At 35.9% G+C, this 16,657-nt stretch overlaps 1 protein-coding gene across 1 annotated transcript in view; it reads right to left on the bottom strand.

Moving 5' to 3' along the window:
• Positions 1-5,086: 5,086 nt before the first annotated feature.
• Positions 5,087-16,657, bottom strand: part of LOC132140478 (neuropeptide FF receptor 1-like) — a 33,555-nt gene continuing 21,984 nt past the window's right edge. The window contains exons 2-4 of the mRNA XM_059549259.1: positions 11,037-11,396; positions 7,167-7,266; positions 5,087-6,251 (exon numbers count right to left, since the gene is read on the bottom strand). Coding sequence (XP_059405242.1) covers positions 5,264-6,251; positions 7,167-7,266; positions 11,037-11,364 — 1,416 coding nt within the window. The 5' untranslated portion in view covers positions 11,365-11,396 and the 3' untranslated portion in view covers positions 5,087-5,263. The remainder of the gene's footprint in view (positions 6,252-7,166; positions 7,267-11,036; positions 11,397-16,657) is intronic.

Raw genomic sequence — 16,657 nt, 5'->3', positions numbered from 1 at the left:
AGTTTTTCCATGACAAATTGTACAGCGTGGAAATTGCTGGATTAAACACAGAAAAGAAATGAACGGAAACATACTTGGCTCTTACACAAACCTTGATGCTGAACTGTGTCATAGTGTCACGTTGCCAGGTGGAGGCTTACTAAGCTTTAATTTAGCATTTTCAGACACTGAATTGAATTCATCACAGACAAATTCTCTAAACAGTCTAAATTAGATGGTTTTGCTTTTACTGAACCACAATGCTCTAGAAGCTTTTTACTGACCTTGCTGAGCTACACATATTCAAACGCTTTTAGTTTAAAAGAAAGCATGTCTTCCACCCGAAATTAATAACACTAATCATATCATCTATAGTGCTGAAATTCAGCTCAGACAAACCTGATAAGAAAACTTCTATAGCCACTAGACCTTTTTGTAAACTTTACAGCACGACAAATTAGCCACAAACTAATAATATTTAACATCAACTACAGTTGTTTTACATTTGCTGGTTTACTTCTTTCTGAATACCGAACGGTATACAAAGTATGTCGTCTACTGTTTTTAACAAAAGGAAGTGGAACATTATTCCACAACAAGCATTTCACACTGTAGTATATGCTACATTTGCATCCATTCACTGCAGAGGAGCCATTACTGAGACAGTGATGCAGTGCTACAAATCTGTTCTGATGCAGATACTAATTAGTCTAATTAGTTCAGGAAGTGAAATGGATTTGAAATAGGAATTCATTTATTAATGACAAACAACCCTGCCATCTAGTTATCAGCTTAGAAATAAAGAAGGTGATTTATTTTGTGCTTTGTTTGATCTTCGTGCCATGATGAATACAGAAGTTTCACATTACAGCAGAAATAGTTTAATAGTGTTCTGTATGTTATTCAGAAATAGCCCATGATCCTGAGGTATGATGAGCAGACAGCTACATGACATGGCTTTGGTCACTTCACCCAATTCCAATTAGATTTTCAAATGCAATTTTATGTTAAGCTGCACTTTCTTTCAGAACATTGGGTCCATTTGTGCAGACTATAGTTCAAACAACTAAAGACATAAAAGTGGATTTTCGTCAGATTTATAACAGAACTGTTATTTTCAGTCAAAGCACAGTCTAATCATATTTCAAAGGACAGCACTTGTCAATGTCGAACACTGATTAACCATCTATTTACACAAAGAGAAAAACACCGAACAGAAGAAGCTGACAAATCTTAACTGAATTATGCGTTTTTCGTAATATTAGACCTAATTTGTACCCTAATTCCAGTAAGTGCCATTAAATACTACTAGAGTTGATCATAATGTTTCGTAACTTGATTTACTTTATAAAACCAAAACACAGGGCAAAATCCAGAAGAGTTTACTTCTTAAAGGCCATATAGAAAGCCACCACTGACCTAAGCTTGACCACACTCTCAAAAATGCTGTTTTTGTCCCTTTTTTTTCTTGACAAGAAATGCATTTATTAAGGTGAGGAACCATCATCAAATGTGAGACTTTTTAGACTTTTTTGCCCCAGATGCAAGTCAAACGAGCGCGAAAGGAACATGTGGCTAATGAGCTTCAGTAGAACAACAGTGAACTGTGATCTGGTGAGATGTTGTAGGCTATCTGTGTCATCAGTGTCACAGATATATCTGTAGAAATAGACAACAATACATTGTATGGGTCACAATTATACATTTCTCTTTTATGCCAAAAATCATTAGGATATTAAATAAAGATCATGTTCCATGAAGATATTTTGTAAATATCCTACCGTAAATATATCAAAACTTAATTTCTGATTAGAGATATGCATTGCTAAGAATTTCATTTGAACAACTTTAAAGCCATTTTCTCAGTATCTTGATTTTTTATGCACCCTCAGATTTTTTAAATAGGCTCCTCCTAACAAACCATGCATCAATGGAGAGATGATTTATCCAGCTTTCAGATGATGCATAAATCTCAGTTTTGAAGAATCGACCCTTATGACTGGGTTTGTGCTCCAATCATGTGCACATGTCATTAAAACACTTTCACTTTTTTAAAATTTTTTACAAACAGAAATGAAACCATTTAAATGCATAAAAACTAATTTTACATTCTGGCATTTATGTGCTGCTGACTTCTGGCCTTTTTTATAAATTTTTTTATTTATTATTAACCAATTCTTATCACTATCTGTATGTCACATCAAAGAGTATGCAATGATTTGGCTTTTGAAAACCAGATCCAAACTTACTAATCAATAAAGCTATAGTGAGCTCCTTTATTAAACTACCTGGAGGTGCAGGGGAACAATACACAAATTATTATATTGTTATTGTTATATGCATTAATTGATCTAATTCACAAATATCTCAATTGCAATTTAGAAGAATTTAATTTATTTTAGTTGTGTTTTAGGCACTAAAATGGTCCAATGTTTTATAGTCAATCACATTTTTATGTTGAAATAATGATGATTTCTTTGCTCCGCCACTGGAGAGCTCTATGTTTTATAATTATATAAAACTGAAGCAAATTATTACTGAGCTTATCACAGGGACTTAGTTTTTATGAACTGTGACTGTCAGAGAGTGTAAGTCTTAATTCTTCTTTTATTCTGTTTGTCTTGTTATATTATACTCACTTTGTCATGGGAAATCTGTGTTAATTAGTTCCAACTATCAGGATTTGTTAAGCTTCCTACTCAGAGACAAGCGAATTATTTTGACATTTTGGGGTGTAATTTGTGTTTTTTTTCTATAGATACAGTTCCAAGGCAGCAGAGAGGTAACAAGAGTGATCAAAACTCACCTATTTAATGAAGCCACATAAAAACAAACATAATAAAATATGGATAATGTTTCACTTCACAGGCTCACGTTTTTTTTTGTCTGTTCTGAAGTTCTGAAATCATTTGTTTTGTAAATGTGTGTGGTGAATGTGTATCTCTTTGAAATAGTTGCTTTTTATTGTTTATTGTTTGCTTTTCAATTTTTTTTGGCTTTGTACAGTATATTGGGGACTGTAATATATATATTTTTTTATTCTTTTATGCATATGACTGCATTTATTCGATCTAAATACACTAAAGTAGCAATATTGTGAAATATTATTACAATTTAAAATAATTTTATATCTGAATATATTGCAAAATGTGATTTATTCATGTGCTGAAACATTTATTGATATTATCAACAGTTTGTGGAAAAATGATACTTTTTTTTCCAGGATTCTTTGATGATCAGAATGTTTCAAAGAACAGCAGAACGCTGTCACTTTCGATCAATGCATTGCGTCCTTGCTAATAAAAGTATTAATTTATTTCAAAAATTGTATTGATCTTGTTAATTGAACTTTTAGAAACAGGCCTAATCTGTAAGAGGGGGGAAAATTACTCTACAAAAGTAATTAAAAACCATGCTTTGTTGAGCTTCTAAAGTTTCTCTATGATCAGACTGTGCTGAGTTTCTTTAAGTTGCAGCCTTCCTGTTCAAAATCCAATTCAGTTTCCTGTGGGGCTTGGCCAGTTCATTTCAAACTTATGAACCGAAGGTATACAGATAGATATAAATAGGTAGATGTAATGTACACTTTTAGAGAGATAATAGAATGAACTGATCACATTAATTATTTTTACAGTCCATCTACAGCAAATTCCCCTTGCTATCAAAGCATTAAGTAAAGAACAGACATCAATGCACGCTAAAGAAATAGCAAAAGCCAGGTCTTACATAAGCCACTTGGCACAGACTAATTAGGACACACAGTGAACACTAAAATATAAACATCTTCTTGCATCTTCACTGCACTGCTGTTCTGTTCGCTCTCTACATAAAAGCATCTGTCCCTTTTGGTATTGTGCATGGACGGTTCACATACACTGGACAAATACAACACAAATAAGACAAATGCACATCTCAGGCAAACATTTGAGCAGCTGCACGAGTCCGTCTTGAGAAAACATAAACACGGCCCATTCGGTGAGCGCAGCTGAGATAAACAGTTTGGACTCCAATTCAAATATCAGCAAAGATTAAAACGTTTTAAAGGGAGTCCTTCACCAATTAGCCCACAGATTGTCCTGTTGAATGTTTAGGCTACAGGTGGACTTTAAATGCATGACAGTTTTGGCATGAATTCTCAGAAAAAGAAAAAATAAAGATACAAAAGATGTCACTGGGGCGCTTTGCAAAAGAGAGTAATTTGTACCAATTTGGTACTTATATGTACACTTTAAGGTACTAAAGTACCTAAACCCTTACCCTAATTAAGTGGAAAAGGTGAAGTTTAATGCAGATGATACCAGTGGCACAATTTGGCTATATACAGTAGAATCTCTGAAATCCAATAAAATACTACACAAATTCTTTTATAAACAACCTTAGCCTCTTCTAACGTTGCTTATTGAAACAAAATAGAGCTAAAAATGTTATTCTTGTAGAAAAAGGAGTTCTGATTCTATGGTGGCCGAGAGAGCTCAATGCGCTGCAAATTAAAAACTCTAAGAAATATCTTCATCAATTTGACAACACACATGATGTAAATGCTCACAACACAACACAGACCACCTTTTTAAGGGAAACGCAAAGTGTCGAACATGGCTGGGACACAGAAGCAGTCATCAGTATCACAGGTATATTTGTAGCAATAGACAACAATACATTGTTTGGGTCAAAATGATCCATTTCTCTTTTATTAAGTAAAGATATTTTGTAAATGTCCTACAGTAAAGTACAGTACATCATAACTTAATTTTTGATTCGTGATATGGATTGCTAAGAACATCTGAACAACTTTAAAGGGGATTTTCTCAATATTTAAATGTTTTTGCACCCTCAGACTCCAGATTTTAAAATAATTTCAAATACTGTTCGATCGTAACACAGCATACATCAATGGAAAGCTTATTTATTCAGTGTATTGAGCTCTCTCGGTCACTGAAATGATTCAGAGTCTAAAAAGGAAAAGGATTTTTTTAGGACTTAGGTGCTTAAAAGGTTCTTCACAGCGATGCCATTGAATAACTATTTTTTGTTCCACAAAGAACCATACAATCAAAGAACCATCTCTTTCTGACCTTGTTATAATCTGAACAACCTTCTTTTGCCACAAAGAAGCTTTTGTGAAACAGAAAGGTTCTTCAGATTTTAAAGGTTCTTTATGGAACCATTTAGACAACGGGGTTCTTCTTTGGCATCGTGAAGCACCTTTATAAGACAAACTTGATCTAATCGTCCAGTTGATTCATTTAAAGATCTGTGGAATCATTTCTTGGCATGAATAATCCATCTATTGGTCCCAAGCTTGGTTTTTACCCACCCTGACAGGACTTATTTTCTCTGCCTCCTCCATCTGAAACCCTTTTTGGTTCGTGACCCCTTTTATCCCAGATCCTGCGCTGGATCCTGTTTCGTTTGAGCAGACCGAGTTATTACAAAGCCGACCGGTTCTCCTTTGCTCCAACTCCAGACAAGTCCTGGAGTCCTTCCCATCGCCGTCTGTGTAAACCCGGTTCCTTCCACCAAAAGCCAAGGGGTTGGAATTGACCACAGGTTCCCTCACATCTCCTCTGGATTTCCGTCGCGGTCTGCTCCTCGCCTTCATCCCGTCAAAGCAGCACGAATGCGTTCTACACACCGACTGAAAACCCCTCTTAAAGTTCTCATTGTAGTAGCCGTAGATAATAGGGTTGACGCTCGAGTTGGAAAACGCCAGCCAGTGAGCGAATGGGAAGACATAGCCGCTCAGAAGATCCAGCTCGTCTTCTTTTAGACCCCCGTAATCGGTGAGGAGCATCAGCGTCCAGAGAGGCAGCCAGGAAAGCGTGAATAAAAGCGCCACCACACTCAGCATCTTAATCACTTTGATCTTCTTTTGGGAAATGAGCGGCCTTCCTTCCTGCGGGGCTCCGTGAGACTGTGCGCTGTCCTGATGATCGTTCCCAGAGATCACAGAGGTGGTGTAGAGTTTGATCCCGATGCGTCCGTACATGAGCGTGATCAGGGTGAGGGGAATGAGATAAATGTGCGCAAACAGGACGGTGGTGTAGACTTTCCTCATCTGTGGGCTGGCCCAGTTCTCGAAGCAGGAGAACAGCGGGTATGTGTGGTTGTAGTCTTCATCGTGGACCATGTAGTGATGCTCCACTCTCTTCACGGTTAACGTCACCGCCGACGGACACATAATCACCACCGCAAGCCCCCAGATCATCACTATGGTCACTTTGGCCACCGGCAGGGTGAGTTTGGGCTGGAAGGGGTACACAATGCAACGGAACCTGGAAGAGATCAGAACAGAGCCCTGTAATAAACTCTATACAAGTGTGAGTTTTTCTGTAATCAGTTTCTTCATTAGAAATGTTTTCGTCTCGCTCCCCCTCTTATTATTCACTCTATTTCATCATAAAAAACTATCTATATATCTTTATGTACACCTATATTCTGAACAGACCAGAGAAGTGGTAAATAAAAAGAAGAAGAAAAAAAAACACTTTTTCACTCGTGTTTTGACGTTATGCACATTTAGAAATGTTGAATGTGCATAATTCACAGCCCACTTACTGGGCTAATCTCACAATGTCCAGATCACATTTCAGCCCAAAAGCAGATTGAAAAAAAGAAAAGAATGAATTTATACTCTGAACAAAGAAAAGTAAGGCTTTTAAGATCCATTAAGATTCTTTGTGCATTATTATTACTATGGCAACTAACCACATTTCCCCCCATATTGACTCTCATTAGATTCTTAAATTAGTCATATTTTTCACTGTATTTATATATATATATATATATTCTTATTTAAATGCTGTATATTACTTATTAGAAAAGTTTCAGACTATTTGCTACTCATAGATGGATAGAACACTAAAAATATAAGAATCATTATTAATAATGAAGTACTGACAATAATTTGCACCAAATCATCATATCAGAAAGATTTCTGAAGATCATGTGACACTGAAGACTGGAGGAATGATGCTGAAAATACAGCGGAGCATCACAGAAATAAATTACACTTTAATATATATATAAAAATAAAAAATAGAAAGTGAAATATGCCCAATAGCTATGAAAATTATGTAACAATACAAAACAAAAAAGTAGAAATATTCATTCTTTCCTATTTCTTTCGTTGAATTTGGCTTTTGAAAAGCTGTTTTTGTGAGATGCAACCTTGTGACGACAGCACTGACCTGTCCACTGCGATGGCCACCAGCGTGAACACCGAGGCAGAGACGGACATGCCCTGCACCAGACCACTCATCTTACACACTGTGTTTGTGAACGGCCAACCTTGGAGGAAGAGAAAAAAATATCAAATGACTGACAAGGTAAATTGTGCTACACAAAACCACCTCAAACACACACACACACACACACACACACACACACACACACACACACACACACACACACACACACACACACACACACACACACACACACACACACACATCTTTTTGGTGAGAGATTGCTGAATGCAGACAGTGAAAGATTCCTCTCGTTTCATCAGCAGAATGCTGAATGCTGCAACTGTAATATCATTTGTTTCTTTCTTCACAACACTGTCTCCCTCAAGCCCAAGCTTCAGCTGCCCACATTTTTCCTGACCTTGCCTCACAATACTGATTTCTCCTAACATTAATAGATCTGTTCACTTATATTAAGAATGACTCAGTGGGAAATGATTCACTATAGCAGTAATGACTCAAGTCATTCAGCATATTCATACAGTGTGGAATTATCTTTAATAATACTTTGGAAAAGCAGGGATAATATTGGAATGCTATTGGCTATGGACATAATCAAGTTACACTGACATTTTAGCAGTTATTAGCAGTAATGCATTTATCAGATGCTTTTATCGAAGTATTCATATACTCTTGCATTCCTTGGGAAACTATACAATCACTGATGCAAATTCCTATACTGGCCAGATGAAGCAGGAATAAACAGACACTTTAGCACTATTCAGATGTTTTTAACCAGGAATTTACTGGGGTATAATTGAGCTGAATCTGCTGGGTTACATGCATGTAATTATCCATAATTTATTATTGTTATAATAGAAAAAACATGCAGCGTGTAACAAGGGCACCTTAAAATAAAGCGTTACCAAAAATTCAAAAGAACAGCATTAATTTACAATTTGAAATAGATGTCTGTTTGTTTTTGTAACAATGTAAAAGTCTGTACTGTAACTTTTTGTTCAATTCCTTCTCCTCTTTTAATTTTAAAACCACTGTGTTGACAGATTCTGTGTGGTTCTATTCCAGCAACATAATGTACAGACTTTAGACAGCCAGGATGGGAGGTTTGAAGACACCTTGACATTTAGACATCTGGACTGGACAGAGAAAAAATAGAAGACCAGTGACCAGTTAGCTCTTGTGTCTTGTGGTCTCTCTGTGAAGCATCAGTAGCTCACAGCGATTCCATGCTTATGAAGAAATCGATCAATACGTCCAGTTCGGTTCTCACTGGAGGCCATTCACAAGAGAAGGATGCAATCTTAGTCCAGAATAAACAATTGTGTTACTCTTCCACTACATCATAGGTACACACAATGTTTTCCATCAGAAATTATTATTCATAGATAATAACACTATATTGCCAAAAGTATTGGCGCCCCCTTCCACTGAACAGGTTTGACTACTTTAGTACTTTCCATGAGTACAAATCTTAATGTTTAAGCATTTAATGATATTCTAGGAAATTGTGTGTTTCTAATTTTATAGCAACAGTTTGGAGGTTAAAAAAGAAACGAGTGATTGAGTCAGTGTGGAAGAACTTGGCTGGTCTTCTGTGACTTTAAATATAGACCTTGATCTAAACACTCATCAACAAACACCAATGATATGTACATACACTATATGGACAAAAGTATTGGGACACCCCCTTCTTTAGAACAAAAAAAAAGCCCTTCCAAAACTGTGGCAACAAAGATGGACACATAATTCATGTATTTAAAATGTGTATTTCCATCTCTGCTGCAACAGTTTTGGAGGTATCTAAAATCAGAAGGTAATAAGAAATGACTTTATTCTTATGTACAAGTCATCAATGTTTGGTGATGAGTTTTTGCCTCAAAGTTCTGTATTTGAAGTCACAGCAGACCAGTCAAGTTCTTCCACACATTTACTTATGTTTTAACCTTGCTTTATACACAGAGCCAATAGAATAGAAAAGACTCCTGTCAAAACTGTTTCTATAATAGTAGAAGCACACAATTCCCTAGAATACCATTATATGCTTAAAAATTAAGATTTGTACTCATGGAAATTACTAAAGCAGTCAAACCTGTTCTTTAGAAGGGGGCGCCAATACTTTTGGCAATATAGTGTACCTTGAATGCAATGCAAGTCACTTTGGATATGCACAAATGCATAAATGTGCATGTAACTAGAAAAAAGAACTTCCAAGTAGTGAAAGAGACCTTGGAGTACGTTTAGAACCTGAAGATGTACTAATGCGGTTTTACGGTAATTGTGTAGGTACTTCAGGGAAAAAAGTGTTATTTTTATATCCATTGTAGGAAGTGACCATCTCTATACAGTGAGACAGTTCTCTATAATAATGTGCAAGCGTAGCTTTATCAGAGCGTTGATGAAGGAAACATAAAGGATAATGTGCAGTTATTATCGCAAAGAAAAAAGCAGAATGATTGGGATTTTGTATTATCATGAACCATTTTGTGGTAATGACTGTCTGGCTGTGCATTATCTTGCTTAGTATATGGCTACTTAACGAATATGTAACTAATTGGACATTAAATATCCTTTTGAGTTTAAATCTGATTTGGACAGACCACATAGAAGCAGGAGTTTTAAAAAGAATGCCCAGTGCTGCCATAGACAATGGTCTGCTAAATGGACAAATCAGAAGTATTAAAAAAGGCACATAATAAATTTGGATATTATAAACAATGTAGCAGCATGAGGGAGAATGTAATCTTTGAGTCCAGAGCACAGCAGGCAAACAAACAAACAGCTTTTTCAGAGAGAGAGAAAAAAACGGGTGAATCAATACTTATTATGTTTGGCAAACTAAACAGTAGTTTCATCAGAAAAACTTGTGGGTAGTTTAACAAGAACATTTTGTGAAAACTATATGGGTTGTTCAGAAAGGTCAGAAAGAGACAGACCACCTTTGCTCCACATTAAGCAAATTTATGTTCTTTCAAGTGCACTAGTGGAGGCTTAAAGGCCAGTTTCTTGCTGTAACATTTCCAGTAAAAACTAGTGGTTTTTGTCCAAAGAATTGCATTTATATGCTTTTAAAGCCTTCTAAAGACAGTGCAAGAGAAAAGAAACCACTGGGGGAGTGTGAGGATGGCCTTCTGGTAATTAAATTTACTAATTACATTTTCCCTGTTTAGAAATGCAAATCCTTCCAGACTGCTAACAGCAACCATTGCACAAAAAGACTTGATGTTTTTCTGGCTGCTTCATTAGTATTTCGGTTTAAGTTTTAGCCAACAACAACAACGAACGCTACAAGGTCCAGTTTGGAGCCCACTGACTTTCATTTTAAACACTGTTTAAAAAATATCTCTAGCAGAAGAAGATTTCTGACTGAACTATGAAGGCCAGGCTAGCTCTGCCCCAGAAAACAGCGTGCAGAAAAAAAGTATGTTTTTGTCCTCATTATGTTACAAAGTTAATCCAGTTGCTCAGAACAAGCAAGGACACGCGCCAATCAGCAAAATGTTCTCAGAAAGAGCGTTTGCTGTTCTGACCCAAACCCAGCGTTTGAGCATAGCCTTTCGTTCTGTAGAGCCAATTAGTTCAATAGCAAGAGCAAACGTAAGAACTGACATATGTGCTGCTGCCAGTGAATGTCAGAATAGGTCAGTGCTGCATGAGAATTAGCACTAGGTGTAGAACTGTGGGATTGATGCACAAGCCTCCGTAATGCAGTGGATAAGAGCAAACCAGACAGTAATAAAAGAGATCCGCTCTGTGGAGAGATGCTCAAAGGGTATGCTTTTTGTCACGAGTGCCGAAGAAGGTTTAAAGACAGAATTAAGACAGGTATTTCTCTCTTTTTCCTGTGTGTGTTACCTGTAATGAGGTTGTCCACCAGGGTTGTGGGGATACAGAAGACGCCCACCAGAAGGTCGCTCACAGCCAGGTTGAGGATGAAGAGGTTGGTGACTGTTCTCATCCGCCGGTTCTCCAGCACAATCAGACACACCAAGCCGTTTCCCACCATGCACAGCAGGAAGATGAAGAGGTAGGCCACGGTCAGGGCGGCAGCCACAGGTAGAGAGTGCTGGTAGTAAGGGTAGTAGGTGATACCGGTGTGGTTGGTGACGTTACTGTTGTTTGCGTAGTCATTCTGGATGCTGCTGTTCAAATAGAGCACAGAAAGCTCTGGCAACATCTCCATTTCTGATGTGCCGGGTCTCTCTTGCTTTGCACCTGATGGCCAACACAAATCACACACACACCAAAGCAGAGCCAAGTCTAATCAATACTGTCAAAATGGAGACAAAGATGACTTTTGAGTGTAAAATGCTAGAGAATTTGGGCACAGGAGTGCGTCAGGCTAATGGGAATGTGCAGTCACTTTCTACAGATGCGTCTGATGCGTGTCTAGGAGACTGTTCAATGCTCATTTTTCATTTTGTATTTATTTTTTGTGGTTTTATGCATAGTGAGTTTAAAACAATCCTTTCTATTTGTGAAAACGTATTGTACGGACATTTTTTTTCTTCTTTTAAAAAAATACAAGGCAGAAAAAAAAACATTTTGCACTATAGACACACACACACACACACACACACACACACACACACACACACACATTTTAAATACAAAGTGTATTTTTAATACATTTACTTCATGCTAAGTCTACTACAAATAAATTTACATAATTATGTATTTAATAAAAATACCCACACTTAGTTTACTTGCTATACTTTTCCATCCATGATATGTAGATGCTTTTACGGTGAGGAAAGTTTAATTTTTGTTAAATATTGATATGCTTTTATATATATATATATATATATATATATATATAAAAAAAAAATATATATATATATATAAAGATCAAATATTTCAATTAATATATATTATTAATCATCTTTAAATATACATATAATAATATAATCATTTTAATTCATTCATTCAGGGCCATGGAATAAATATAATTGTTTATAAAAGTGTATTATTCATAGCTTGGCAAATTGTTTTAATGCTTAAATCTTACATAAATTGTAATAATTTATGCTTAAAAATGCTAGTGGGGGAAAAACTGCAGTGTAAGTATAAATTTTTATTGTGGTTATAATCTTGATTAGATTCATGATCAAAAAAGATGATAAATTACAATCCAGTAAGCAAATGATAACGACGTCATTGCTTTCAGTAGTGGAATACTGAACATTCTATAGATGATTTATATTTGTAATATTTTAGCACACCTATTGGGAGATTGGGATGGAGTCGGTGCATTGACTGGTTTGCGCTGAAATAATTTAATTATAGTTGGATAGCTAAAGTCATAGAATGGTGGTTTAGAAGGAATATCATATAATGCCAAACTAAAATACGAACGCCTACAGAATTAATTGAAGTGAAATAGTTTTGTGTTTGAATTATGATGGAGAAAAATATGTTTTTCTTTGTGCTTGTGCAGGTCTGCCATCCTCTTTTTTTTCAGGTACTGAAGAGATAAATACAGACAGTAATATATGTAACACAATGAACGGCATTGTGAGGGAACGTTGACTGGAGAGATCTTTCTTGGCTTTCCAATGCTTTTAAACTGATGTTTCAATGGAAGAGATAAATCGCTTGGGGCATAGATCAAAACAATTAAACATTACCTTGAATATAGCGCACACTTCATGAGCACACTGTTAAGATTTGTACTGTATGTTCTCGTAACTATAAACTCTTGAGCTGTGATTAAAACAGATAAGATAGCACCCACAAGGTCTGAATTTCTCCAGCCATTAATGTCCTGAGAACAGCATGTTGGAGCTGGAGTTGCGTCCTACTGTGCAAAGCTGCTGAATTTGCAGCATGTCATAAAACAATCGTGGGCGACATGCTGGGAAGTCAGAAAGTAAATACCTTCAGTGTTCTGTATCAATCTCTGTCTCAGCTAGAGCCGAAGGCTTGTCTGTGTGATTCAGGATACACTGTCTGCAAGGTGGCTGTAAATGACTCATTTTTTTCAGTTTAAAGCTTCAGTATTCTATCCAACCTTGGAACACATTCACTAAAAGCCTTCTCAGCATTCACTGAATATGCTGTATTAATCAAAAAGTTTTTTAATAGCTTAATTGAATTGATCTGTCTCATTTAAGAGATGCTGCAATTCAGATTCCATTAAGATTTGACTCTCTCCGTCTTGCCCCTTGTCCGAAGAGCTTTGATTGTTTTTTTTCTTCTGTGACCTTTATTAAATGTGAGGAGTGTTATGAGTGACTCAAGTCTAAAAGCCTCACTGACAGCTGGAGGGAAAAAAGAATAATAATAAAGTGTGATGCATACTGTAGATATTAGCTAGTGTTTTTTTTTATATGCATAAGCATGACAGTAATTCCACGCCTCATTCTTTCAATGAACAATTAATTCTGTTTCAAACCACATTCATTATTTCAATCACACGATTCATTTTAATCTCTCTTCAAGTGTAATCAGAAATGCAAATGCAGAGGAAACGAAAGAATAATTGTCGTCATCCACATTGAGATTGAGAGGCTGGCAGTCATTAATTTCATTATAGCAGAAAATAACAGATGATGTGAATCTGTTTCTTTGAGTATTGTGTGATTTTTTTTTTTTACGTCCTCCGATTATTTTCATCAACTTATATGTTGCACCAAATGATAAAATAACCAATCAGTAAGTAAAAATTGTTTAATGAGAAGTTTAACGGTCAGTAATAGACTTTCAAAGTGACACAATGTTGCAATACGAGACGGTTTAAAAGTAACAAATGTGGCCTGTTTGTAAGAAACTAACTCATCAAGACATATTTAACTTGAAACTGTTACCACTGTTACTCTTCTCATATTGGTATTTTCACATCAGTAGTCAATTTACATAATATAATCAGCATGAAGTGAGATTTTCCAGACAATCAGGCTGTGTTATGATGCATTTATAAGTCAGGAGAGGTATACGTCTAACGCTGCCATCACCAAGGAACAGAAAAGACAGAATAAAATGTATTTTCAGAAGCAAATTAAATATCAGCTACAACACACTTATTTATAGTATTACTTCTCCATATCTGGCTGTTGATTTTATGTTATTCAGTGTATTACGTTACTCATCTTCACATTCTTCAACACTTTTCTATTGTAGCTAATGGTCCCTATTTTGCACAAATTGAGTGGAACTGTATCGTAAGTTCACTTAATTGCACAAAAGTTCACTGGAAAGGCCAGAACTGGCTTTACAAATATTATTGTGAAGCACACTCTTTGTTCTTTTCCTTACCGACAAGTCCTGAGCACAGATTGATTGCAATCTTCAGTCCATTTGATCAATCATCTTCCCGAGCAGTGAATTGTCATGCAGTCTGTCTTCCATTTCACTTTCTGATTCATAGGAAATGCTTCGGTCTTGCTGTTGTTGAAAACCACCCAGAATATAATAAACAGCACAATGCCCAGCATTAGTAAAGCTGCACTCAAAAAATATCCAGCTTTGTCAAAGAATGCACAGCAAGATGCATCACGTCAGGCTTTGGGGACTCAGTGTTCTGAAAGATTGAACCTCTTATATTAGCAGAGGGCATTAGGACTGCTGTATAAAATGTCACTTCATGATTTCGACTTCTGATAGAGCTGTCTGCAGGGCTCTTTGAGAAGAAAGCCTGCAGGACTGGACTCTATATTTGTTGCTAGAGATTTACCACTATTTTTTTCATGGCTCCCCCAGTGCCTTTGAGATCTAAGTGAAACCTTTTGCAAAAGCTGTCTTAGAAAAGTTACACATAGAGCAACATGAGACATGCCAATGCACAAGAGGATATTTTCATCTTTTATTTGTCAGGGGACCACCTTTATGCCAACTATACAGATGTTATGATGCATTTCCTGTTATGATATTGTGAATTGACACTGAGTCAGACTTAAAGTGGATTTATTATGTGGATTTATAATTTGGTTATGGCAGTCGCCAACAACAGGTTTACATGCAAGCAAAATCAGATGCATATAGCATTTATGTTTTGGTATACATTCTGCCTGTTCAAGTCAAACCGTGATCCCATTGAATGGGAATAGAATTTAAAGGGAAAATATAAAAGTTTGTGAAAGTGACTCCGCAAAGATGTAGAAGTTTATATGTTGCTGCAGCAATGTGTTCTTATAGTAGAAAATATCTTGCTTTTCTAACTTCACTAATAGGTTTGTCTTTATGATTAATGTTCAGCTTCTTCTTTTGATCTTATTTTCAACTAGCCAAATGGAGGCTAAAAGCTTTTCTTTTTTCTTAGCTAGGCCGGAGTTTATTAAATATATGATTTGCACAGAGACATTTGAGATCAGAGTTTAATTCTGGACAAACAAGGCTTCATGTGTTCCTTGTTTATGACTGTATATTGCATTTAGAGAGTAAGCACAAGACACTCATAGCAATCTTAATGTGCACATCCATTGTAACATACTTGAAAAAATAATATTACTTAATCCAACTTTAATTGGCTGGAGCCTTAATCAAAGGCTTTTTAAATCAACATTAAAGCTAGTTGTCGTTTCATATTTTAAGTGTGCACATTTCAAACCGTTTTGAAATCTGTTTGACCTCTTTCAACTTTTATGTTTTTTTTTAAATGTTTTTTTTTTTTTTACTTGAAAGCTCTAGTCGACAATTCACTGCAATTCCATGGCAAAGTGACCAGAATATTTTTTAAAACATCTTGTTCCAAAGAAGGAAGAACCTTCAGAACAGCATGAGAGTAAATGTTCATTTTTGGGGCCTTTGACTTTGAACAAAATTGCTCCACAACCATCACACACTACTCAACCTCTGTTCAAAGGAATACTAATAATACAACAGAATAAAAACTGGATTCATGGGTTGACCCAAGCCACCTCTCATCACCTCTGGACAGAGCCATTTTCACAACACAAATTACTCACACATTCATAGGAAAAGAAAGTGTTGTTTCTTCTGAAAAGTGAATTCATTCTCTGGATTTTGAAAGTACTTTGTTTGATCACCTTGTTGCAATTAAATCACAAAATTGGCAACCAGAAGGTGAGTTCTTTTCTAGGGACAAATGTTTGTATGGTGGTAATTTAATATAATATCTACTGTCATCTACTGCATAAAAGTCTCTCCTTTTTTTGGATGTTTAAATACAGGGTTTCTGTGGGTCAAGTCACCTTTACCTTTCTTTTTACCCTCCAGACTGTGTAAAAGCAGCTTTTCAGTAATAAACAGGAAAACAGTGTCAATAATGCAAAAAAAATTCAATTCAAAATTGTAAATTTTTCTGTTAAAGTCAGTTTATTTCAACTCTCATCCAATAGTCAATCAAGTCAACTATATTGCCAAGAATTAAGGTCTAAAAAGTCTTAATTCACTCTTCTTCAAATGAAGGCCTAAGTGCCATTCAATGTGGCATGCACTGTAAAAATTAATATATCTTCTTCAGTATTTTCATTTTGTATTCCCTTTTAAATATTTGAATATCCTTAAATCAAGATACA

Source organism: Carassius carassius, chromosome 5, assembly GCF_963082965.1.
Source record: "Carassius carassius chromosome 5, fCarCar2.1, whole genome shotgun sequence".
NCBI classification, from domain to species: domain Eukaryota; kingdom Metazoa; phylum Chordata; class Actinopteri; order Cypriniformes; family Cyprinidae; genus Carassius; species Carassius carassius.
This window is presented reverse-complemented; position numbering and strand designations above follow the sequence as displayed.